Raw genomic sequence first — 26,961 nt, forward strand, 5'->3', positions numbered from 1 at the left:
TGACATCCCCAGCTTAACACAGACATTGCTTTCCAGTCGAGGACTGGGTTATGAGATTGCAGCCATGGCAATCCAAGCACCAACACATCATGTAGATTATACAACACAAGGAAGCGAATAATCTCCTGGTGATCCGGATTAATACGCATAGTTACTTGTGTCCAGTATTGTGGTTTATTACTAGCCAATGGCGTGGAGTCAATACCCTTCAGAGGTATAGGAACTTCCAGAGGCTCTAAATTAAACCCACAGCGTTTGGCAAAGGACCAATCCATAAGACTCAAAGCGGCGCCAGAGTCGACATAGGCGTCCGCGGTAATAGACGATAAAGAGCAAATCAGGGTCACAGATAGAATAAACTTAGACTGTAAAGTGCCAATTGAAACAGACTTATCAACCTTCCTAGTACGTTTAGAGCATGCTGATATAACATGAGTTGAATCACCACAATAGAAGCATAACCCATTTTTTCGCCTAAAATTCTGTCGTTCGCTTCTGGACAGAATTCTATCACATTGCATAATCTCTGGCGCCTTCTCAGTAGACACCGCCAAATGGTGCACAGGTTTGCGCTCCCGCAAACGCCGATCAATCTGAATAGCCATTGTCATGGACTCATTCAGACCTGTAGGCACAGGGAACCCCACCATAACCTCTTTAATGGCATCAGAGAGACCCTCTCTAAAATTCGCCGCCAGGGCGCACTCATTCCACTGAGTAAGCACAGACCACTTACGAAATTTTTGGCAGTATATTTCAACCTCATCTTGCCCTTGAGACAGGGCCATCAAGGCTTTTTCAGCCTGAATCTCTAAATGAGGTTCCTCATAAAGCAACCCCAAAGCCAGGAAAAACGCATCCACATTGAGCAACGCAGGATCCCCTGGTGCCAAAGCAAATGCCCAATCCTGAGGGTCGCCCCGGAGCAAGGAAATTACAATCCTGACCTGCTGTGCAGGATCTCCAGCGGAGCGAGATCTATCCCCGGAGAAAAATTCAGGTAAAGGAATTCTATGTTCAGATATAGGAGCATGAATTACAAAATCCTGTAAACTTTGAACCTTCATAGCGAGATTATCCAAACCAATAGCTAAACTCTGAGGATCCATTTTAATCAGGTGAAATCAGAACCATTCAAGGATTAGAAGGAGAGACGAAGGCTGCAGTAAGCAGAGATGCAAGTGAATCAACTAATGAGCAAACTCAGAAAAAAAAAAAAATTCTCTGCAGACTTCTTTTCTCTCCTTTCTTCTGCCAATTATTTTAACTCTGGGCCGGCCAAACTGTCATGGTTCTCAATGGCAAGAGACCGTAGTAAAGCATACAAAAGGACTAGCTCTTGGAAGATGGGAACTCGAGCTGACTGTGAGCTAAACCTACCGCACAACTAACAGTGGCCGGGTAGCGTGCCTACGTTTTATCCCTAGACGCCCAGCGCCAGCCGGAGGACTGACTGACCCTAGCAGAGGAAAATACAGACCTGGCTTACCTCTAGAGAAATTTTCCCCAAAAGGCAGACAGTAGCCCCCACATATATTGTCGGTGATTTTAGAGGAAAATGACATACGAAGTATGAAGATAGGTTTAGCAAATTGAGGTCCGCTTACTAGATAGTAGGAAGACAGAAAAGGGAACTTCACAGTCAGCTGAAAACCCTTTCAAAACACCATCCTGAAATTACTTTAAGACTCTAATATCAACTCATGACACCAGAGTGGCAATTTCAGCTCACAAGAGCTTCCAGCCTCAGAAATATTCAAAAACAGAGAACTGGAACAAAAATGCAAAACAATCTTAGGACTACAAGTCCAACTTAGCTAATAGTAGTCTAGGAGCAGGAACATGCAACAGAAAGGCTTCTGGTAACATTGTTGGCCGGCATAGAAATGACTGAGGAGCAAGGCTAAATAGAAACTCCCACATCCTGATGGAAACAGGTGAACAGAGGAGATGAAGCACACAAGTTCAGTACCACCAGTAACCACCGGGGGAGCCCAGAAACCAAATTCACAACACCAGTCTGTCATTGTAAATTTGTTTACTGTAAATGATATCTATAACCCTGTACGTAACCCGTTTCTCATGTACAGCACCATGGAATTAATGGTGCTATATAAATAAATAATAATGATGTGGCCAATACTTCAGGGGTCTCCTTTCCTGCATGTACCCATCTCTTCAGGGGTCTGTAAAACACCTGGTTATTGTTCTGTCCTAAAACTCATGTCCCCTTTGTGGTCACAATTGGTGGCTTCTGCTTTGCGGATCCTTTAGGAAATTGGAGCTTCAATAATCAAGCAGAACAGAATCAGAAGCTACTCAGGAACATCATCAGATCCTCCCATAAGATCTCACGATTTCTCCTCTTGTACATCTGAAGAGTCTGCAGGTAAGCGCTGCTCTCAGACATGTTTAACATCTACTGGTAGTTTCCTGCAAAGTGCCTCAATTAAATACATTTTTAAGAAGTTATCCAAGACCACTGAAGCTAGATATTTCTAATCTATGGTTCAAGACTACAGAACAAACTTTCATCTTTCCTCAGACACAAGGTGACCCCTGAAGTTATGGAAGAACCCTCCAAATGGCAGACTGTTTATATAGCTCAGGGATGAGTCCTACTTCCATCTTTTGTCTCTACCAAGCCCTACAGGACTATGAGCAGATTAGTCTTTTATCACTATCTTTATACAAAGTATAGTGCTCATGTTATCACCCCTACACTGCAGGAAAACGCCGAAATTACCTGCCCCAATACTAGCGCCGAGCACCATTTTTCCATTGGCTGCCGCACTTTGCTGTAATCCATGGAGGATTTTTATAGTAACTCAACAAACTCCTGTGACATAACCATCCAAGGACCAGTAAGGCTCTTCCTCAGGCACTTGTGCTGTATGACTATTCAGTAAGCTTTGTATCTGTCACCATGTGATTTCCATTTTGCTTCATCCTCTATTTCTCGCAGTTGGTTAATCATCTCTAACTCCTGTTTGTTTACCATATACCTGCATGTACCTTCTGGCTCAGACGTGCATCAACCATTCATCTGCTGAAAGCACAGTGTGTTGTAAGATAATAGCATAAAACTCTGCGCTTAACCATTTAACTGCTTCACTTACTGGACTGACTGCAGTTCCTCCGTATTATCCACACTCCCGGCTCGGTGTCTTGATGCTTCCTGCTCCGCCTGTCTACCTGTCATCTTGCCTATTCTGCTGCTCTTTTCCTCACCAATCCATGTTCCATCCGTCAAGTTCTGCCATCTTCTTCGGTCTGTGTCGCCAACCCAACCCTGACATATGGCTTAGAGAATCCATTGCACTATGTAATCCCTCAACAGATTGTCTGCCTGTTGTCATCATCACATCCTTCCTCTGTCTGGATCCTTCAAAACACTGAGCTTCTCACGTTTCCACCATGTACTAACCTACCTAAAACATATCTTTCCTCTAAGAGAGAATGCCGATTGTCTTAGTGTTTTTTTTTCCTTCACTACCTGAATTCAAAAATTTGAGTTCTCCGGTCAAGAAAAACTTGTATTGTTGCTCTGATTCACTTCTGTGTTGACTACTGCAACTGACCACTAAACAGTCCCCCCACTACAATCTTCCATTTATAATCCATCCAGCCTCATTTTTCTTCCCAACTGATAGCATAGATCACTCGACAATGTGCACATCACCGACCACCGTCCACCACCGCTAGCCACTGTACTGCTTTCCCATTCACTTTATAAACCTGTCTCCTACAATGCTCTTTCCCGCGCTGCACTGCCCTATATAGCTTTCATCTCCATAGTTATGGTCTCCCTTCTGCCACTGATCTAACACGAACATCCTCCATTATCTGATCCTCCCGCTCCGGTCTTCAAGACTTCTCTTGTGCTGCATCCGTTCCCTGGATTGCGCTACCCCAGGCAATCATATCTACTTTCATTGTCCACAGTTATAGACATGAATTAAAATCAACATTTTGTTAGGCAGACCGATCCAATTCCCTAATCTTTTCTTTGGTTTTCCCCTTTCTATAGGAATCTGATCTCTTCTTTCGATTTGCTTTCATATTATTTTTATTATTGCAGAAAACAACTTCATGTAAAATTGTTCTTCGACTATCAGGTTCTCTGATGTGGATGCGTAATTATTTGGATTCATAGCTGAGAATAAAGAAAAAGTTGTCAGGCCTTCACCGGCTTCAGCCAATATGTAGACAGAACCTAAAACGTGCGGTTACATTGCAATCTTTGGTTTCGTCTACGGGGCTTTTGCAAATACTGGGGTTTACTGGTTTAATAGTAGAAGTCCAGTTTTTGGAAATATCATAAGATAACATTGGTTATTCATTCTATTTTAGTCCTTTGCATAACTGTTCTAGTTCTTATAGATTTTTGTTTTTATTGGTCTCATTTATCTATTTTTTTAGCCTTTTCTTTCATCCATTGTTAGTTTTTCTTATAGACTTATTGTCGTCTTTCCTTTCTTCTACTCCTCTAATAATCATTATTACAGTCCAATTTTAAGTGTCAGTCCAGTCTTGTGCTCCAATAGTTCTATTACATTTCAAGATTTTCAGAAAGACTTTCTAATTCCTCTTTTTATAGTCCGTTTTAGTCCCTTTACAATTCTCCTTAAAGGTTTTCCCCTCTCTCCAATCCCAAAGTCTTCTGTGGCCATGATAATTTTAAGACGCTTGAAAAACACAAACCAGATTGCATCGGATTCTTGGTTAGTAGTACTGCAGACTGATGTCCTTAAGCTATAAAACTAAAAAAAAAAATTACTTAATTACTTTATTGTTTGCCCATTTTTTAATATTCAATTTCTGATGTTGATTTAATGTATCTAAGCCAACCTAATTTATAGGCAACCATGTGAAGGTAAGTTAGATGGATATTGTGGAAAAAATTAAAATCCATAAAGAGAACTCCAAAGAGGAGCCGCATCACCCTCACATTGAACATATGGGATTAATTATAACAGGGGAATCGAGAAACTAATTATAACTGGGGGAGAGAGCTGACACTTCAACCTCCATTGAATTAGGACCTCCTGCAGCGACAGGGTAATTACAACAAGCAGCTCTTCACTCAGAACCAGACACCAAGGCTGGGATTTGTTTACTCAGAGAAGTCCACATCCAATGCAAGAGCTTCCTCTGATCAAAGCACTGATCGGAGACCAGCTGGAGCCAGTGATGAATATTGGGGTTTGCATCAATCCGATATTTATGGGAGATACAGTACAGACCAAAAGTTTGGACACATCTCATTTAAAGATTTTTCTGTATTTTCATGACTTTGAAAATTGTAAATTCACACTGAAGGCATCAAAACTATGAATTAACACATGTGGAATTATATACTTAAAGGGCCACTGTCACCCCCCTCCAGCCGTTATAAACTAAAAGAGCCACCTTGTGCAGCATTAATGCTGCATTCTAACAAGGTGGCTCTTTTAGTTTTAGGTTCAAGTATACCCCAAATAAAACGTTTTTATACTTAGCCACAATTCCTGTCTCTAGCCAGGTAGGCGGGTCCTCACTCCCCAGCTTGGCCAGCTCCTCTGCCGTCACTCTTCCTGCGCTTTCGGCGCCACCTTGTTATAATGCAGCATTACTGCTGCACAATATGGCTCTTAGTTTATAAGGAAAAATAGTGAAAACCAGCTCACCTATTAGGCATTTGTTGTGGGGAAGCCCGGATACCGTGCAGTCATCACGTGGAACGATAAGATAAAAGGAAAAAGAAATCCAGCTTCCAAAAATATCAAAAGCACTTTGAAAAAGAACTCATTGTTCGAAACGCGTAGCCTGCTGCTATTCATTCTCCTGTGAACCATGTCATTGGACTTTGGATTTTATCTTCAATAAATTTTGATATTTTTGGAAGCTGGATTTCTTTTTGCTCTTAGTTTATAATGACTGGAGGGGGGTGACAGTGGCCCTTTAACAAAAAAGTGTGAAACAACTGAAAATATGTCTTATATTCTAGGTTCTTCAAAGTAGCCACCTTTTGCTTTGATGACTGCTTTGCACACTCTTGATGAACTTCAAGAGGTAGTCACCGGGAATGGTCTTCCAACAATCTTGAAGCAGTTCCCAGAGATGCTTAGCACTTGTTGGCCCTTTTGCCTTCACTCTGCGGTCCAGCTCACCCCAAACCATCTCGATTGGGTTCAGGTCTGGTGACTGTGGAGGCCAGGTCATCTGGCGTAGCACCCCATCACTCTCCTTCTTGGTCAAATAGCCCTTACACAGCCTGGAGGTGTGTTTGGGGTCATTGTCTTGTTGAAAAATAAATGGTGGTCCAACTAAACGCAAACCGGCAACTAAACGCAAACCGGATGGAATAGCAGCCGCTGCAAGATGCTGTGGTAGCCATGCTGGTTCAGTATGCCTTCAGTTTTGAATAAATCCCCAACGGTGTCACCAGCACAGCACCCCCACACCTCCTCCATGCTTCACAGTGGGAACCAGGCATGTAGAGTCCATCCGCTCACCTTTTCTGCGTCGCACAAAGACACAGTGGTTGGAATCAAAGATCTCAAATTTGGACTCATGAGACCAAAGCACAGATTTCCACTGGTCTAATGTCCATTCCTTGTGTTCTTTAGCCCAAACAAGTCTCTTCTGCTTGTTGCCTGTCCTTAGCGGTGGTTTCCTAGCAGCTATTTTACCATGATTTTACCATGAAGGCCTGCTGTACAAAGTCTCCTCTTAACAGTTGTTGTAGAGATGTGTCTGCTGCTAGAACTCTGTGTGGCATTGACCTGGTCTCTAATCTGAGCTGTTAACCTGCGATTTCTGAGGCTGGTGACTCGGATAAACTTATCCTCAGAAGCAGAGGTGACTCTTGGTCTTCCTTTCCTGCGGCGGTCCTTATGTGAGCCAGTTTCTTTGTAGCGCTTGATGGTTTTTGCCACTGCACTTGGGGACACTTTCAAAGTTTTCCCAATTTTTCAGACTGACTGACCTTCATTTTTTAAAGTAATGATGGCCACTCGTTTTTCTTTACTTAGAATTTGTATTATGACAAGAAAAAAGCAGCTAACAGTCTATTCAGTAGGACTATCAGCTGTGTATCCACCAGACTTCTGCACAACACAACTGATGGTCCCAACCCAATTTATAAGGCAAGAAATCCCACTTATTAAACCTGACAGGGCACACCTGTGAGGTGAAAGCCATTCCCGGTGACTACCTCTTGAAGCTCATCATCGAGAGAATGCCAAGACTGTGAAAAGCAGTCATCAAAGCAAAAGGTGGCTACTTTGAAGAACCTAGAATATAAGACATAATTTTAGTTGTTACGCACTTTTTTGTTAAGTATATAATTCCACGTGTTAATTGATAGTTTTGATGCCTTCAGTGTGAATTTACAGTTTTCAGTCATGAAAATACAGAAAAATCTTTAAATGAGAAGGTGTGTCCAAACTTTTGGTCTGTACTGTATATTTTTGGCATAATAGGGAAAGGACGAAAATAATGCATTCACTCATATCTCCGTAAAGCCAGCCGAATACAACCATCTTAATATCGGATCTGATGGATGATGCTATCCATGCCATGTTTTCATCTCTATAAAAAGGCAAAATCTTAAACATCTAAAACTTTTTCAATTTCTAACAGATAAGAGACATTTCCGGGACATCAGGTTTAGTATTTCTCTTTCGTTAATCCTTTTTACTGTATGTAATTGTATATACCCTATCACATCACATGGTATAGCACACAGGCAATCAGGAGGGACGATCATAGCAGGTATTTGGGCTCCTCAATATTCTTATTGTGATTCCGCCATGTTCCCTTCGGGTAAATATGTTTTTCCTCCAGATTTCATGGTGTCATTTGTAATCTTTTATTTTTCTTTGTGTTCTCTGGTTTCCTCCACATTCGAAAAAACATATTTAGAGATCCATTGCCACCATATAAAATGGTTTCCAATGTGTGCATGATATATTATAAGCTCCATATGGGCCAAGCATCCAGAATAAAATGGAGTCCATGTAATATCTGGAAAAGAGATTAAAATAAACTCGTACAACAGAAGCACATGCAGCTCACAAGAAGTTTTATTGGTTTTTTTTAACTGTTTACAAATACTTTCTAAAATAAAGAATATGCAGCGTGTATAAATTTCCATACACATCTATGTACAGGACTTTTCCAAAGCCTTACAATGATTTTTTTTAATTAAATTTTTGTAAAATTTTACATAAATTACTTTTATTCTTATAGTCTGAAAAAATAGGATTTATTCTCAATAAAAGGATTTCCTGCCTCCTCCTGCGCTGAACCCTATCATCTGATTACAACAGTCCCTTTATCCAGAAAATGTCGCTTTAAAAACATTCACACAAAAAAAAATAAAGGAGAAAAAATTAAAAAAAGGCCAATAAATCACAGCGGGTCGGATCTTCCCTGACAAATCCAAATCTTATTGCATTTGCGTAAAATAATAACATTTAAAAAAACATTTATCTTCTTCGCCGTGCTAACAGCATACCCTGTATATAAACTATAGAATCTCATATATATATACGTATATATATATTACTTCAAATATATTATATGTTTTGTATCCATATACATAGTGCGAATCTAAAAACAACTGGATTACCAACAGCCATTGAAAAATTGGGGGCTTCCAATGTAAGCAGAGTCGATGCTCCTCTTTCGAGCCGGTCTTGATCAATTGGTGGTCGAACCTATCGATGAACGCTTACCCTGAGTATCATCTCACCATACAAGAGGCCCAGTGGTCACTGCTTTGGCCGGCATCTACATGGTAATATGGACGTGATCATTGCTAAAGAACTAGAGCAGATCCCACCGGAGGTTTAGGCTTTTTACCGATGGGAATCTCCCCAGTTTTGGGCAAGACGTAAACGGACCAACGGTAAGTCTTCGCTACCGGCAAAAGGATGCAACCATCTCTACACACCCAATACCTAGCTGTGCTCGAACACCGTTTGCATTACCTGGAATATTTACGTAAAAAGCTAAAAAGTTGTTACAAAATTAAAAAAAACATACGTCCCGTCATCGGGGTGGTATTAATGAAGCGCAGGCAGCGGTGTAGGCTAATGAGATGTTTTATGCCTTCAGATCATTAATCATCAGACACTGTGACCAATAGTTGCCTACACAAGAAAGTTATCGATTCTCGAAGAAGCAAAAATCTAAAGTGCAAAAAGTTTTTTTTTTGTTTGTTTTTTTTTTAAAAAACCCTTGATTTTCCCCTAAGATTCTGGGCTGTGTAAATTATCTCAGCAGACTTCAAGATAAGAAATGTTTTTGTAACGTTTGACGGAAACGTACAGGACATGATTACGAATTCTCCAACAAGAACCCAATAATTGCCTTAAAAATGGCAAACGTCTCCCCCCCCAAAAAAAAATCAAATTCCAACAGGAGCCCCACCATGTTCCTCAACTGCAGGACCCCTCTATATATCCTATGATGGAACGATTTCACCCCAGTTGTGCTGCTGACACAGGATAAGTGGGGATTTTACTAAGAGGGGTACTTTCTATGCCATTCTTAAAACAGAAACTCGCTGGACAATGATAACAAAATGTATTAAATTACTCAACTTGGTGCATCCACTTTCTCCGAACCACAAATTGAAAAACAATGCCAGCTGCCACAAAACCACCAATTTCTGGCATAACTAATATTAAATCTGACAGACTAATAAATAAAAAAAAACCTCCAATTTTGACCAAAACAGCATTTCACAACCATCGCCACTTTTCTGTAATAAAATGATGGAAATAGTTTAATAATGTTCTCAAAATAAATTTAGAATCAACAATCCCCATAGGCCAATACTTTCATCCCAGATCCCATTCCAAAATTTCCTGCATAGATCTTTTAGGAGACGTTCGTTTCTTTGACCTGAAAATCATGCAGTTCCCAGGGTCACAGAAAAACTTTGCAGGTTACAAAGCTTGTGCACTAAAACAGCATACCCTGGGTTACCAATGAAGGGGTGAGATGGAACCCCATTACGGTTCCTAAATTACTGCACGACTCTAACATATGATGTAAATACTTTCCTTCAGTCATGTCACTGTGCTGACTCGTATACTTTGTACCCTTTCTGGAGATCTGTAGTACTGTGAACTGATGGAGAAATTATAGGTCTTTCTTCTACAGTGACTTACACTATCTTATGTTCCAGATATGTGGCCCAGGTCAGTGGTCTGAATCAGCACAAAGTATCTATCTCCTCTCTGTAGGGATGGAAAAACTGGCTTATTGGTCACATATGACCTTCAATGAATCAAAAGACTATGGATATTGTCATAACAGGAAATAGCCCCACATTTACTATTGGGTGCCCAAATGGACTGTCAGATACCGAAATGATAGGGGGTAGATTGGACATGCAAAACTAAGCAGCCTGAGCGTTAACAGGAAATCAGCTTAATTTTCCCTAACATAACCATATGGATATCAGACTGAGAGAAGATCTGCTCATAGATTCATCCAGTTTTCTATGGATTTAGTGTTATTGACAACATGGGAACAGCTCAAAAAAACGGCTATTTCCCATCTGTGAAGGCAACATTATTTACTGTTTATGATAATGAGACATAGGAGGACGGGGAACGCAGGTGAAAATCAGCAGGTAACGTTACACACCACGATCAGACACTATATAAACTCACTAAGAGGGGTCCCTTGGACTTTCCCTTCACCTCCTGAATACAAGGTCTCATTCAGTAGGCATCAGCCTTTGAGACCTTTAGGATCACTATGGCTTTCCATTTCAAAGCTTACCTTGACTCGGGAGCAAAAATAATCACAGTGTTTATGGAAATCTGCAGGCTTCACATGAGCTGAGCGCAGCTCAAGTCTTAAGTGCTTATATATTAACCAAAGTGCGGTTTGAACATCGGTAAGTTTCCGATCTTGATGCCCAGTTGCTTATGATGGTCAGGCCACAGCATGAACCACTGCATAGAACATGGTAAACAAGATGATCTTTCTCACCCTACACACAAAATCCTCCATACAGAGCATGGCGGTCTAAGTCAAGTGGTGGTCAGGCAGGTCCAGCTCACACGATGTGCACCTCCATAACTCATATGGTGGCCTGCCTGTTTCGATTCACTCCACACGGAAGCTTTGGCTTTTCCCATAACATATTCGACAAACCTACCGAGTTTCCATGTGGGGAACCTGTTGGGCACCGAGTTTAGGTAGTTTAATATTATTGCTTAGGTTGGGGACCCCATGCCTCCCATAGTGCATACACTAAAACAAGGGAGTGTAAAACTATTAGGTCGAAGACCTGGGACATATTGCTTCAGTCTTTGGAAATCTGGTCTTAAAATTTTGTAAAAAATAAAAATCAAACACTCATATTATTTACAGTATTAAGTGCAAACACGTCATGATTAATTAGGGTTGACGAGAACCCTACAATGTACCCGGTAAGATCTCCCAACGATAAAATATCGATGTCCCTTTACAAGGGTTTACCTTACATAAGAGGTAAAATATCTGTCCATGGTTATTGGAGATGGCTTCTTCCCAGAACATGATTCGGAGTCACCGTACCACAAGGCAGGAAACGCACAGTTTGGAGGGGCCGATGCAATCATCATGGCAGAACGCGCCGCAGCCCTTACACATGATCATAGCTTTCAGCCGACAGTAGCATTTGGAAGGAGACATTTCCATGCTGCTGTCATCGGTGTACGTCTGGACAGAGATGGGTTGTTCACAACCAGAGCTTACACTCTGACTGGAAGGGATTGTTGTCACCGTCACAGAGAAGGAAACAACATTGTCCGTATTAGCTGGACTGAAATCTCCGCCAGTGGGGATGGAGGACCTACTCAGGCCCTCTGGTGATGTGGAGATGTTGATTGTGCCACCATAGCCGGATCCGAGCAGACCAGCAGAATTCCCACAAGTCCTTGATGACTGCAGTAACTCGGGATGGGAGGAAGTGGGTGAAGCATGGATTCCGAACATATCACCGGCATTATGCTTCAACTTCACCCCCAAAACATTGGCCATTTTGGCCTGGGCAGCTTGTATCAGATCTCGGGCAATATCGGACTCGTTGTAAATGTTGCCTTTTGTAAGGATCTGAACAGTCTCCTTCACATCAAATGTTGGGAGGAATTCATTGTTTGTCATTACTTGGGGTTCGGTATTAGGAGAAGCTCGAGCTTTGGATGTGACTAATGGAGAGGAACAATCGTCAGGTTCGGCCTGATCCTCTCCATGGTGTGTAATCGGCTCCACTTTAGTCTCTCTGTTACCCACATGTTCAGGGTCAGTCACAGAGGTATTGACTGTGCTGTCCGAAGGAGCTTGTCTACACACCTCCGATACCCTACCGTATGTTGAGATGTTGAGCAGATAATGGCCAGACATGGCCGGCTTGGATGTTCTTCTTCCAAGAAAACCGAGCATGAACCTCTGAGAAATGTTTTCTCTCTGGGAGAAGCTTGAGGTTGTACTGAACTCTGCTGGATTGGCATTCTCTTGCCAAACCTTCTTGATCAGAGTCTGTAACACCTGCTCCTGGCTGGTGGCACCCTCCTCAGGACCTTGCATTTGATTGCTACCAGAGCTTGTCAAGTCTTTTCCTGAAAATAGTTGCCATATCCTTTGACCTGTAGGATGTTGCCGGTTGTGGCACAAGAATCTCTCCAACTGCTGAGCAGCCGCATTGGATGGTCGTTCTGCTTCCTCAGTTCCACAAGACTCCAAGCCTTTGATCACACCCTGCGGTCTTTCGGCTGACGTCACTTCAACTTTTGTTAGAGGCCTGGGCATGATTTGCTCTAATGGGACGTTCTTTCCTTGAAGAAGCTTAGTAACAAGTGGGTTATTTGCGGGAATGCTGGAGCTTAATTTGCCGAGCTGCCCAACACCCAGCCGTAAAGGTTTAACACTTGGGTTGTGTGCTTGGGTGGACGGTATCTTGTCAATCCCATGAGAGGTGGAAGGTGTCCTCGAATTTATGAAGGAAAGTGGCTGAATTGGGGCCATATTTTTAGCAGAAAAGGGTTGTGAGGCAAGGTTGTGTTGGCCCGCTTCTTCATTGTGTGTTCTCATTGTGCTTTGCATTGATGAGACGCCTGTGCCTTCAAGAGATGCAGCCCTGCCAGTCGTGAGGGTGCCTCCACCGGTCATGGTCTTTACAGCTGCAGAAACTCGCATGCATTTATCTGGCATTGGTGGTTCCTGAGTTAACATCAGATTGCTGATTGACCGGTAGCTTTTTGTACTTTCGGCGACACTTCTTGTGGTTTCAGTGGCTTTGAGTTGATGGGGAGTAGCCGTGAATTCGGGTTGTACACTGGGTTTTTGCAGTAACTGTGCTCTTGCTGGACTGTCAGCTGGTGCCTGCACTGGCTTCTGGACCTCCCTTTGATTTTGGTTATCGGGTATAGAGGATGCAGTTCCCCTTTCACTTCCCCCGCTTCCAGTATTTCCCAAGTCCAGTACTCTGTTCCTGATTTCCCCTCTAGGTCCACCTCCAGGTCCAGGTCCGGGGATGGAACATCCATGGGCAGCAACAGCCGCTGCTCTCTGTGCACGGGCCAAGCGAGCTTTCGCCTTGATGTCGGCAAGTGTGCGGGCTCCGGTTCTGCCAGGACTGGTACCGGTGGTGAGAAAGGTGGGCCTGGGAGAGACCTGGCTGCTAAGAAATGGCTTTGAGGAGAGCCATGCCACTGGGATCTAGACCGCAAAAGAAAACAAGCAGAGGGTTACTCTACGATACCGATATTTAAAAAAAAAGAAAAAAAATCACAAAAACGTCAAGTCTCAATGTCTACTAAACAATAAGGTGATAAGAAGGGGAAGTAGGACACCACTGCAGTATCGAGCACAACCATAAACATGCGGAGGGCACTGTACACAAGAAACTGGAGCACACAAGAAACTGGAGCGCACAAGACTCCTCACTCAGCTGATCGTCCCAGTGCCGTAGCTGGATCCTCAAACCTCAGATATCAATGGCTTATGCCTGGGACTTCAGCTATAGGGGGCATTAGACCGTTTTATTATTTTGTGGCCTAAGCTTATTTTAGCCTATTTTTTTCTAAGGAACATTGTTCTAAAGGATCCACCCCCGCTAGATTTCCACAAGGAGAATTAGTACACTCAGAACCCCAAAATACTTGACGGGAATGACCAAAATGTATTCCTGATCCACAACTCTGTTCTCACCTTGAGCGGCGGCACCTTCGGTTCGGGAGCAGGCCGCTGCGTCTCGGCGGGAGGCTTACATAAGGCACGAAATGACTGCTGGGACTGGAGGGGCTCCATCATACGTGGACTTTTCTCTGGAGCAGCCGGACTATTCTCTCCAACCTCTAGGCGTCTCTTGACCCCCGTGTGGATGGTCGTTGTCTTCTCTGGTGACTCTTCAGGTGGACTGTCATTACTCGTCATGGTGGTTCCTGGTGACTTTGCGGCAGCCGGGCTCGTCGGTTGTTGGCTCCTAGGCTCCTCGTTTTTGGACTCACAGGTGGATGGAGCCTCTGTGGAGGCTTCAGTTTCCGCCTTGACGTCTATGTTTCCGTCTTGCGGTGCCGTCAGATCAGTGATGTCCACGTTCTTTATCTCAGGCTCTCTGATGGCTTCTGTAACTTCGGGGATCTCAGTGTTGTCCTGGAGATCTTCAGGCTTCGCAGGCCGCTGCTCTTCTACGACGGGACCATGTGAGGAGTCTTCAGCAGGATCAACTTTGATGTGTGTGATGGGTGGTGGGGTATTGTCCTCGATCTCGTTGTTTTCGGAAGTCATCTTGCTCAGATCCTCCTCAGTCAGACCAGAGCTTCAAAGACAAAATCGGTGGACAGACGGTTAGAACAGCATACAGTAAAGTGTGAAGTGGTGGGTGGGGCTTGTAGCTAACAAGCTCCTCCCCTGCAGAACCCATGTATATCACATCAGTCTTATAACCAGCAATATCCACATTACACCTCCAGCCAGACTCCACCGCTTCATCTAAAAATCCCAATATCCATTTAATTTCTGTGTCTAAGATCTCTGCTTGCTGTCCAGAGAATGGAAACAACGTGGAGGATGACTTACTTCTCCCCATAGTATCTCTCATAAAACTGCTCCTTCCAGGACTCCATCTTCTTCTCCTTCTCGATCTCCTGTCGAATCCTCATCTGCATCTCTGGTGTAAATTCACCTGCCAGGCAAAATACAAGGAGAGACTGCTCACCCAGGAAAGAGACAGTCCAGGAGACTGCCAGGAGTACAGACACTGCTGGCCCAGGAAAGAGACAGTGCAGGAGACTGCCAGGAGTACAGACACTGCTGGCCAAGGAGAGAGAGTGCAGGAGAGTGCTGGGGGTGTAGAGACTGCAGACCAGGAAAGAGACAGTGCAGGAGAGTGCTGGGGGTACAGAGACTGCTCACCCAGGAAAGAGACAGTGCAGGAGTATAGAGACTGCTGACCCAGGAGAGAGAGAGTGCAGGAGAGTGCTGGGGGTGTAGAGACTGCTGACCCAGGAGAGAGACACTGCAGGAGAGTGCTAGGAGTAAAGACACTGCTGACTCAGGAGAGACACAGTGCAGGAGAGTGCTGGGGTTATAGAGACTGCTGACTCAGGAGAGAGACAGTGCAGGAGAGTGCTGGGGTAGAGACTGCTGACCCAGGAAAGAGACAGTGCAGGAGAGTGCTGGGGGTATAGAGACTGCTCACCCAGGAAAGAGACAGTGCAGGAGTATAGAGACTGCTGACCCAGGAGAGAGAGAGTGCAGGAGAGTGCTGGGGGTGTAGAGACTGCTGACCCAGGAGAGAGACACTGCAGGAGAGTGCTAGGAGTAAAGACACTGCTGACTCAGGAGAGAGACAGTGCAGGAGAGTGCTGGGGTACAGAGACTGCTGACCCAGGAAAGAGACAGTGCAGGAGAGTGCTGGGGGTATAGAGACTGCTCACCCAGGAAAGAGACAGTGCAGGAGAGTGCTGGGGGTATAGAGACTGCTCACCCAGGAAAGAGACAGTGCAGGAGTAAAGAGACTGCTGACCCAGGAGAGAGAGAGTGCAGGAGAGTGCTGGGGGTGTAGAGACTGCTGACCCAGGAGAGAGACACTGCAGGAGAGTGCTAGGAGTAAAGACACTGCTGACTCAGGAGAGACACAGTGCAGGAGAGTGCTGGGGTTATAGAGACTGCTGAACCAGGAGAGAGACAGTGCAGGAGAGTGCTGGGGTACAGAGACTGCTGACCAAGGAGAGAGACAGTGCAGGAGTATAGACACTGCTGACCCAGGAGAGAGTTCAGGAGAGTGCTGGGTTATAGAGACTGCTCACCCAGGAAAGAGACAGTGCAGGAGTATAGAGACTGCTGACCCAGGAGAGAGAGAGTGCAGGAGAGTGCTGGGGGTGTAGAGACTGCTCACCCAGGAAAGAGACAGTGCAGGAGTATAGAGACTGCTGACCCAGGAGAGAGAGAGTGCAGGAGAGTGCTGGGGGTGTAGAGACTGCTGACCCAGGAGAGAGACACTGCAGGAGAGTGCTAGGAGTAAAGACACTGCTGACTCAGGAGAGACACAGTGCAGGAGAGTGCTGGGGTACAGAGACTGCTGAACCAGGAGAGAGACAGTGCAGGAGAGTGCTGGGGTTATAGAGACTGCTGAACCAGGAGAGAGACAGTGCAGGAGAGTGCTGGGGTACAGAGACTGCTGACCAAGGAGAGAGACAGTGCAGGAGTATAGACACTGCTGACCCAGGAGAGAGTTCAGGAGAGTGCTGGGTTATAGAGACTGCTCACCCAGGAAAGAGACAGTGCAGGAGTATAGAGACTGCTGACCCAGGAGAGAGAGAGTGCAGGAGAGTGCTGGGGGTGTAGAGACTGCTCACCCAGGAAAGAGACAGTGCAGGAGTATAGAGACTGCTGACCCAGGAGAGAGAGAGTGCAGGAGAGTGCTGGGGGTGTAGAGACTGCTCACCCAGGAAAGAGACAGTGCAGGAGTATAGAGACTGCTGACCCAGGAGAGAGAGAGTGCAGGAGAGTGCTGGGGGTGTAGAGACTGCTGACCCAGGAGAGAGACACTGCAGGAGAGTGCTAGGAGTAAAGACACTGCTGACTCAGGAGAGACACAGTGCAGGAGAGTGCTGGGGTTATAGAGACTGCTGACTCAGGAGAGAGACAGTGCAGGAGAGTGCTGGGGTACAGAGACTGCTGACCCAGGAAAGAGACAGTGCAGGAGAGTGCTGGGGGTATAGAGACTGCTCACCCAGGAAAGAGACAGTGCAGGAGTATAGAGACTGCTGACCCAGGAGAGAGAGAGTGCAGGAGAGTGCTGGGGGTGTAGAGACTGCTGACCCAGGAGAGAGACACTGCAGGAGAGTGCTGGGGGTATAGAGACTGCTCACCCAGGAAAGAGACAGTGCAGGAGTATAGAGACTGCTGACCCAGGAGAGAGAGAGTGCAGGAGAGTGCTGGGGGTGTAGAGACTGCTGACCCAGGAGAGAGACACTGCAGGAGAGTGCTAGGAGTAAAGACACTGCTGACTCAGGAGAGAGACAGTGCAGGAGAGTGCTGGGGTACAGAGACTGCTGACCCAGGAAAGAGACAGTGCAGGAGAGTGCTGGGGGTATAGAGACTGCTCACCCTGGAAAGAGACAGTGCAGGAGAGTGCTGGGGGTATAGAGACTGCTCACCCAGGAAAGAGACAGTGCAGGAGTATAGAGACTGCTGACCCAGGAGAGAGACCGTGCAGGACAGTGCTGGGGGTATAGAGACTGCTGACTCAGGAGAGAGACAGTGCAGGAGAGTGCTGGAGTACAGAGACTGCTGACCCAGGAGAGAGACACTGGAGGAGAGTGCTGGAGTACAGAGACTGCTGACCCAGGAGAGAGACACTGGAGGAGAGTGCTGGAGTACAGAGACTGCTGACCCAGGAGAGAGACACTGGAGGAGAGTGCTGGAGTACAGAGACTGCTGACCCAGGAGAGAGACACTGGAGGAGAGTGCTGGAGTACAGAGACTGCTGACCCAGGAGAGAGACCGTGCAGGAGAGTGCTGGGGGTATAGAGACTGCTGACCCAGGAGAGAGACACTGCAGGAGAGTGCTGGGGGTACAGAGACTGCTCATCCAGCACAAAGACAGAACAATAGATTGCAGGGGTATAAAGACTGCTCTCCCAGTGCAGGAGACTGCTGGGGGTAAAGAGACTGCCTAGCCATCAGACCCTGCAGGAGAGTGTTGGGGTACAGAGACTGCTCACCCAGGAGAGTGACAGTGCTGGGGCGGGCATATTAGACCACTCTGTGTGTTCTCACCTTCGGACAGACGTTCCTTCCAGCTCTGAGATGCTGAAGTAAAAAACTCGTTATTAAGAGCAGAACTGTTCAGTCTCTGCAGTCCGTCAGGTCCGGCCTATGAGGAGAAAACAACAATGACTCCTCCCATGCACAAATTTGACTCCTCCCACCCATAAGAAAAACCCTCCCATGAAGAAGGACTCCTAAAACATGTAAGCAAAGGCAGTGCCATCTAGTGAGGTGACATCATACCGCCATATCAGTTATACCCAGACAGCGCCATCTAGTGTGATGGCATCATACCGCCATATGTTATACCCAGACAGCGCCATCTAGTGTGATGACATCATACCGCCATATGTTATACCCAGACAGCGCCATCTAGTGTGATGACATCATACCGCCATATCAGTTATACCCAGACAGCGCCATCTAGTGTGATGATATCATACCGCCATATCAGTTATACAGACAGCGCCATCTAGTGTGATGACATCATACCGCCATATCAGTTATACCCAGACAGCGCCATCTAGTGTGATGATATCATACCGCCATATCAGTTATACACAGACAGCGCCATCTAGTGTGATGACATCATACCGCCATATCAGTTATACCCAGACAGCGCCATCTAGTGTGATGATATCATACCGCCATATCAGTTATACAGACAGCGCCATCTAGTGTGATGACATCATACCGCCATATCAGTTATACCCAGACAGCGCCATCTAGTGTGATGATATCATACCGCCATATCAGTTATACACAGACAGCGCCATCTAGTGTGATGACATCATACCGCCATATCAGTTATACCCAGACAGCGCCATCTAGTGTGATGATATCATACCGCCATATCAGTTATACACAGACAGCGCCATCTAGTGTGATGACATCATACCGCCATATCAGTTATACACAGACAGCGCCATCTAGTGTGATGACATCATACCGTCATATCAGTTATACCCAGACAGCGCCATCTAGTGTGATGACATCATACCGCTATATCAGTTATACACAGACAGCGCCATCTAGTGTGATGACATCATACCGTCATATCAGTTATACCCAGACAGCGCCATCTAGTGTGATGACATCATACCGCCATATCAGTTATACACAGACAGCGCCATCTAGTGTGATGACATCATACCGTCATATCAGTTATACCCAGACAGCGCCATCTAGTGTGATGACATCATACCGCCATATGTTACACACAGACAGCGCCATCTAGTGTGATGACATCATACCGCCATATCAGTTATACCCAGACAGCGCCATCTAGTGTGATGACATCATACCGCCATATCAGTTATATACAGACAGCGCCATCTAGTGTGATGACATCATACCACCATATTAGTTATACACAGACAGCGCCATCTAGTGTGATGACATCATACCGCCATATCAGTTACAGACAGCGCCATCTAGTGTGATGACATCATACCGTCATATCAGTTACACAGACAGCGCCATCTAGTGTGATGACATCATACAGCCATATCAGTTATACACAGACAGCGCCATCTAGTGTGATGACATCATACCGCCATATCAGTTATACACAGACAGCGCCATCTAGTGTGATGACATCATACCGTCATATCAGTTATACACAGACAGCGCCATCTAGTGTGATGACATCATACCGCCATATCAGTTATACTCAGACAGCGCCATCTAGTGTGATGACATCATACCGCCATATCAGTTACACAGACAGCGCCATCTAGTGTGATGACATCATACCGCCATATCAGTTATACAGACAGCGCCATCTAGTGTGATGACATCATACCGCCATATCAGTTATACACAGACAGCGCCATCTAGTGTGATGACATCCCGCCATATCAGTTACACAGACAGCGCCATCTAGTGTGATGACATCATACCGCCATATCAGTTATACACAGACAGCGCCATCTAGTGTGATGACATCATACCGCCATATCAGTTATACAGACAGCGCCATCTAGTGTGATGACATCATACAGCCATATCAGTTATACACAGACAGCGCCATCTAGTGTGATGACATCATACAGCCATATCAGTTACACAGACAGCGCCATCTAGTGTGATGACATCATACCGCCATATCAGTTATACAGACAGCGCCATCTAGTGTGATGACATCATACCGCCATATCAGTTATACAGACCGCGCCATCTAGTGTGATGACATCATACCGCCATATCAGTTATACACAGACAGCGCCATCTAGTGTGATGACATCATACCGTCATATCAGTTATACACAGACAGCGCCATCTAGTGTGATGACATCATACCGCCATATCAGTTATACACAGACAGCGCCATCTAGTGTGATGACATCATACAGCCATATCAGTTACACAGACAGCGCCATCTAATGTGATGACATCATACAGCCATATCAGTTATACAGACAGCGCCATCTAGTGTGATGACATCATACCGCCATATCAGTTATACACAGACAGCGCCATCTAGTGTGATGACATCATACCGTCATATCAGTTATACACAGACAGCGCCATCTAGTGTGATGACATCATACAGCCATATCAGTTATACACAGACAGCGCCATCTAGTGTGATGACATCATACCGCCATATCAGTTATACACAGACAGCGCCATCTAGTGTGATGACATCATACCGCCATATCAGTTATACACAGACAGCGCCATCTAGTGTGATGACATCATACCGCCATATCAGTTATATACAGACAGCGCCATCTAGTGTGATGACATCATACCGCCATATCAGTTATACACAGACAGCGCCATCTCGTGTGATGACATCATACCGCCATATCAGTTATACACAGACAGCGCCATCTCGTGTGATGACATCATACCGCCATATCAGTTATACACAGACAGCGCCATCTCGTGTGATGACATCATACAGCCATATCAGTTATACACAGACAGCGCCATCTAGTGTGATTACATCATACCGCCATATCATGTATACAGTGAGACAACATCACTTGGTATGTTGATATGATATCACACCGTCCAATCATATACAGTGGATACATAAAGTCAACACACCCCTGGAAACATGTTAGGGTTTTGTGATGTACTAGAATCCTACCAAGAAAAATCATTTGAGAACTTTCCCCTCATTAATGTCGTCATAATCTGTACAAATCCACTGAGAAACAGCTGACAACACAGCAAAGGAGGTGGCCAAGAGGCGGACAGCAACATTAAAGGAGCTGCAGGAATTTCTGGCCGGTCCTGGTTATGTCCTGCATGTGACAACAATCTCTAAAAGTCTTCATATCTCTGGCCTTTAGGGTCGGGTGAGATGGGGGACAGAGTCTTTTCTTACAAAGAAAAAGATACAATCCCGCTGAAGACAAAACCTCCATTACATCTGCCAGAAGCCTGTGGGCAACGTGTTCTGATGGATGAGACCAGGGTAGCACACTGCGCAGCACCAGATCACCATCCCCACAGTGAGGCATGGTGGGGGCAGCATTGTTATTTGGGGCTGATTATTGCCAGCTGGAACTGGGACTTTAGTCAAGGGAGGGAATTATGGACAGTTCCAAATATCTGTCAATTCTGCCACAAAACTTTCATGTCTCTGCCCAAAAAGCTGAAGATGAACTTCAACCCATCAACGACTCTAAGCGACCTCCAAATCACCAAAGACAACGGCTTTACCAGAAAAAAGGCCAAGACATGACCTCAACCCAAGAGGCAATCTTTGGTGACCTGAAGGGGGCGCTGTACAGAGGAGATGCACCCGCAATCTGACAGATGGTGACCTGTTGCAAGGAGGAGCCGGCAAAGATGGCCAATTCTAGATGTGCTGAGCGATCGACCCTGACCCAAAAAGATTGAACGCTGCCAGAAATTCACAGGGGACTGTGACGGAGTAATAGCGTAGGACAGGGGTGGGGAAACTCATGCCCGCAGGCAATATACGGCCCTCAATAACCTGCTCCGATCCCCAGGCAGATTCCTGCGGATCATGTGCTTGGGCCGCCAGCCCCTTTATGTCCTCTTTTTTTTTCCACCAGGAAAGATTTCATTTTGTCTCTTGATGGATTTGTACAGATTATGGGGGACAATAAAAGTGGAAAAAGTTCTGAATATTTTTTTGTCTTGGTAGGGAATTTTTACATGACAAAACCCTGGAGTTTTATCAGGGCGTGAAGACTTTATATATCCACAATATACAGTGAGACAGCGCCATCTAGTGTGCTGACACTGTACTGCCAAATCCCCGGCGGCATGTGCCATATATAAAGGCTGCAGTTCTGTCCCCAGGACTCCCACGGGCAGGGTCACTGTGGACGCTGACATCTCACCAGACGGTCCACCTCAGGTAAGAGTCGGAGCAGCCGCTGCTGGCCGTCCCCCGGCAGCAGGGAGAACGTGTGCTTATTAATCAGCGCCCGCAGGTTCGTGTTCACCAGGATCGATTCCGGCGTCTCCACATCAATCTCTGCTCCTCGTGTCCTCCGCAACTGTTCTGCGATACAAAGGTGTGATACTGAAGCAGAGCTCCTCCAGGTGGCCCTACAGAGCCCCCTCCTCTCCCAACTGCCCTACACAGCCCCCTCCTCGCCCGACTGCCCTACACAGCCCCCTCGCCTTGCCCGATGGCCCTACAGAGCCCTCTCGCCTGACTGCCCTACAGAGCCCCTTCACCTCGCCCGACAGCGCTACGCAGCCCACTCGACTCGTCCGATGGCCCCACAGAGCCCCTCGCACGACGGCCATACACAGCCCCCTCGCTCGCACGACGTCCCTAAAGAGCCTCATCTAACCGCCCTACAGAGCCCCCTCGCCTCGCATGACGGCCCTACAGAGCCCCCTCCTCTCTCGACTGCCCTACACAGCCCCCTCGCCTTGCCCGATGGCCCTACAGAGCCCTCTCGCCTGACTGCCCTACAGAGCCCCTTCACCTCGCCCGACAGCGCTACGCAGCCCACTCGCCTCGTCCGATGGCCCCACAGAGCCCCTTGCATGACGGCCATACACAGCCCCCTCGCTCGCACGACGTCCCTACAGAGCCTCATCCAACCGCCCTACAGAACCCCCTCGCCTCGCATGACGGCCCTACAGAGCCCCCTCGCCTCGCATAACTGCCCTACAGAGCCCCCTCGCCTCACGCAACGGCCCTACAGAGCGAACTCGCCTCGCACGATGGCCCTACAGAGCCGCCTCGCCTGACTGCCCTATAGAGCCCGCTCACCCGACCGCTCTACAGTCCCCTCGCCTGACGGCCCTACAGGGCCTCAATGCCTCGCCCGACTGCCCTATAGAGCCCCCTCACCTCACACGACGGCCCTATATAGCCCCCTCACCTCACACAATGTCTCTACAAAGCCCCCTCACCCAACCGTCCAACAGAGCCCCCTCGCCTTGCACGACGGCCCTACACAGCCCCCTCGCTTAGTACAACTGCCCTACAGAGCCCACTCACCTCGCACGATGGCCCTACAGAGTCCTCTCGCCTCGCACAGCAGCCCTACAGAGCCCCCTCGCCTCACACAATGGCCCTACACCGCCCCCTCACCTCGCATGATGGCCCTACAGAGCCCCCCTCGCCCGACCACCCTACAAAGCCCCCTCACACAACAGCCCAACAGAGAACCCTCGCCTCGCACGACGGCCCTACAAAGCCCAATCGCCTCACATGACGGCCCTACAAGAGCCAACTCGCCCGACGTCCCTACAGAGCCCCTCGTCTCGCACGACGGGCCTACAGAATCCCTCGTCATGCAAGATGGCCCTACTAAGTCCCCTCGCCACGCATGACAGCCCTACAGAGCCCCCAAGCCTCACACGACGGCCCAACAGAGCCCCCTCGCCTCGCACGACGGCCCTACGCAGCCCCCTCACCTCGCCCGACGGCCCTACGCAGCCCCCTCACCTCGCCCGACGGCCCCACAGAGCCCCGTCACCTCGCACGATGGCCATACACAGCCCCCTCACTCGCACGACGGCCCTACAGAGCCTCATTGCCTCGCCCGACCGCCATGCAGAGTCCCCTCGCCTCGCACAAAGGCCCTACACAGCCAACTTGCCTCACACGATGGATCTACAGAGCCCCCCTCGCCCGACCGCCCTACAGAGCCCCCTCGCCCGACTGTCCTACAGAGCCCGCTCACCCGACCTCCTTACAGAGACCCCTCGCCTCGCCTGAAGGCCCTACAGAGCCTCATTGCCTTGCCTGACTGCCCTACATAGCCTCCTCACCTCGCACGACGACCCTACACAGCCTCATCGCCTCGCCCGACTGCCCTACAGAGCCCGCTCACCCGAACATCCTACAGAGCCCCCTCGCCTCTCCCGACGGGCCTACAGAGCCCCATCGCCTAACACAATGGCTTTACAAAGCCCCCTTACCCAACCGCCCTACAGAGCCCCCTCACCTTGCATGACTGCCCTACACAGCCCCCTCGCCTCGCACGACGGCCCTACACAGCCCCCTCGCCTAGTACAACTGCCCTACAGAGCCCCCTCGCCTCGCACGATGGCCCTACAGAGTCCCCTCACAACAGCCCTACAGAGTCCCCTCGCCTCACACAATGGCCTTAAACAGCCCCCTCGCCTCGCACGACAGCCCTACAAAGCCGCCTCGCATGATGGCCCTACAGAGCCAACTTGCCTCACACGATGGCCCTACAGAGCCCCTCTCGCCCGATGGCCCTACAGAGCCCAATCGCCTCGCCCGACGGCCCTACGCAGCCCCCTCACCTCGCCCGACGGCCCTACGCAGCCCCCTCGCCCGATGGCCCCACAGAGCCCCCTCACCTCGCACGATGGCCATACACAGCCCCCTCACTCGCACGACGGCCTTACAGAGCCTCATTGCCTCGCCCGACCGCCATGCAGAGTCCCCTTGCCTCGCACAACGGCCCTACAGAGCCAACTTGCCTCACACGATGGATCTACAGAGCCCCCCTCGCCCGACCGCCCTACAGAGCCCCCTCGCCCGACTGTCCTACAGAGCCCGCTCACCCGACCGCCTTACAGAGCCCCCTCACCTCGCCCGAAGGCCCTACAGAGCCTCATTGCCTTGCCTGACTGCCCTACATAGCCTCCTCACCTCGCACGACGACCCTACACAGCCACATCGCCTCGCTCGACTGCCCTACAGAGCCCGCTCACCCGAACGTCCTACAGAGCCCCCTCGCCTCTCCCGACGGGCCTACAGAGCCCCCTCGCCTCACCCGAACGTCCTACAGAGCCCCCTCGCCTCTCCCGACGGGCCTACAGAGCCCCCTCGCCTAACACAACGGCTTTACAAAGCCCCCTTACCCACCCGCCCTACAGAGCCCCCTCACCTTGCATGACTGCCCTACACAGCCCCCTCGCCTCGCACGACGGCCCTACACAGCCCCCTCGCCTAGTACAACTGCCTTACAGAGCCCCCTCGCCTCGCACGACGGCCCTACAGAGCCCAATCGCCTCACACGAGGGCTCTACACAGCCCCCTCGCCTAGTACAACTACCCTACAGAGCCCCCTCGCCTCGCACGATGGCCCTACAGAGTGTCCCTCGCCTCGCACAACGGCCCTACAGAGCCCCCTCGCCTCGCACGATGGCCCTACAGAGTCCCCTAACAACAGCCCTACAGAGCCCCCTCGCCTCACACAATGGCCCTACCAAGCCCCCTCGCCTCGCACGACAGCCCTACAGAGCCGCCTCGCATGATGGCCCTACAGAGCCAACTCGCCTCACACGATGGCCCTACAGATCCCCCTCGCCCGATGGCCCTACAGAGCTCCCTCGCACAACGGCCCTACAGAGCCAATTCGCCTGACAGCCCTACAGAGCCGATTCGCCTGACAGCCCTACAGAGCCGACTCGCCTGACAGCCCTACAGAGCCTACTCGCCTGACGGCCCTACAGAGCCGACTCGCCTGACGGCCCTACAGAGCCGACTCGCCTGACGGCCCTACAGAGCCCCTCGCCTAACGGCCCTACAGAGCCCCTCGCCTCGCAAAACGGCCCTACAGAGCCCCCTCGCCACGCAAGATGGCCCTACTAAGTCCCCTCGCCACGCATGACAGCCCTACCGAGCCCCCACGCCTCACACGACGGCCCTACAGGGCCTAGCCCAATAGAGGCTTACACCTCGCTAGAAGGCCCTTCCCTCGCTTTCCTAGATGGCCCTACACAGCCTCTCACCGAACCCAACGGCACTACAGAGCCTTGCACCTCGCCTGACGGCCATCAAAAACACAGACGTAGCACGCCGATGAGTACGCACTGTGAGCCGCTGCTGGTTTTGCTGGGGCGATGCTGCTGACAGTTTTCACACTTTTCAGCACGAGGTGTGGAGTGGACGGAACTGCGATCCCAGGTCTCCGCTGCTGCCGCTTCTTCTGCTGCTGCTGCATGAGCGCCTGCGGGAAAGATGGGGTGTACTGTATTATATACAACACGTACGGGTGGGAAATAATGGAGGACATAGGGGACATCTTCACTATCGCACTAAACCCTGAAAACAGGTAACAGTGCATTTTGTCGGTGTGGCCCGGCCGCGTCTCCTCGCACACGCGGTGCACTAGGACAAGGCGTCGTCACATTGAGGAGGTCCCGGGAGGAGCTCACACCTGCTCATGATCACATCCTCAAGACCCTCGCTCCAATCGAAGAACAAGGGCCGGGTTAAAACTAAATGGGTTTTAGCCACATGGAATATCAACAATCGGA

At 48.4% G+C, this 26,961-nt stretch overlaps 1 protein-coding gene across 3 annotated transcripts in view; it reads right to left on the bottom strand.

Moving 5' to 3' along the window:
* Window positions 1–9,220: 9,220 nt before the first annotated feature.
* The window catches only part of ASXL2 (ASXL transcriptional regulator 2), a 111,073-nt gene continuing 93,332 nt past the window's right edge, over window positions 9,221–26,961 (bottom strand). For all 3 annotated transcript variants that reach the window (XM_077291847.1, XM_077291845.1, XM_077291846.1), the window contains 6 exons: window positions 26,516–26,651; window positions 22,599–22,762; window positions 18,280–18,376; window positions 15,073–15,178; window positions 14,203–14,812; window positions 9,221–13,710 (listed from right to left, as the gene is read on the bottom strand). In XM_077291847.1, coding sequence (XP_077147962.1) covers window positions 11,560–13,710; window positions 14,203–14,812; window positions 15,073–15,178; window positions 18,280–18,376; window positions 22,599–22,762; window positions 26,516–26,651 — 3,264 coding nt within the window. In that variant the 3' untranslated portion in view covers window positions 9,221–11,559. The remainder of the gene's footprint in view (window positions 13,711–14,202; window positions 14,813–15,072; window positions 15,179–18,279; window positions 18,377–22,598; window positions 22,763–26,515; window positions 26,652–26,961) is intronic.

Source organism: Ranitomeya variabilis, chromosome 2 (genome assembly GCF_051348905.1).
Source record: "Ranitomeya variabilis isolate aRanVar5 chromosome 2, aRanVar5.hap1, whole genome shotgun sequence".
Classification (NCBI taxonomy): domain Eukaryota; kingdom Metazoa; phylum Chordata; class Amphibia; order Anura; family Dendrobatidae; genus Ranitomeya; species Ranitomeya variabilis.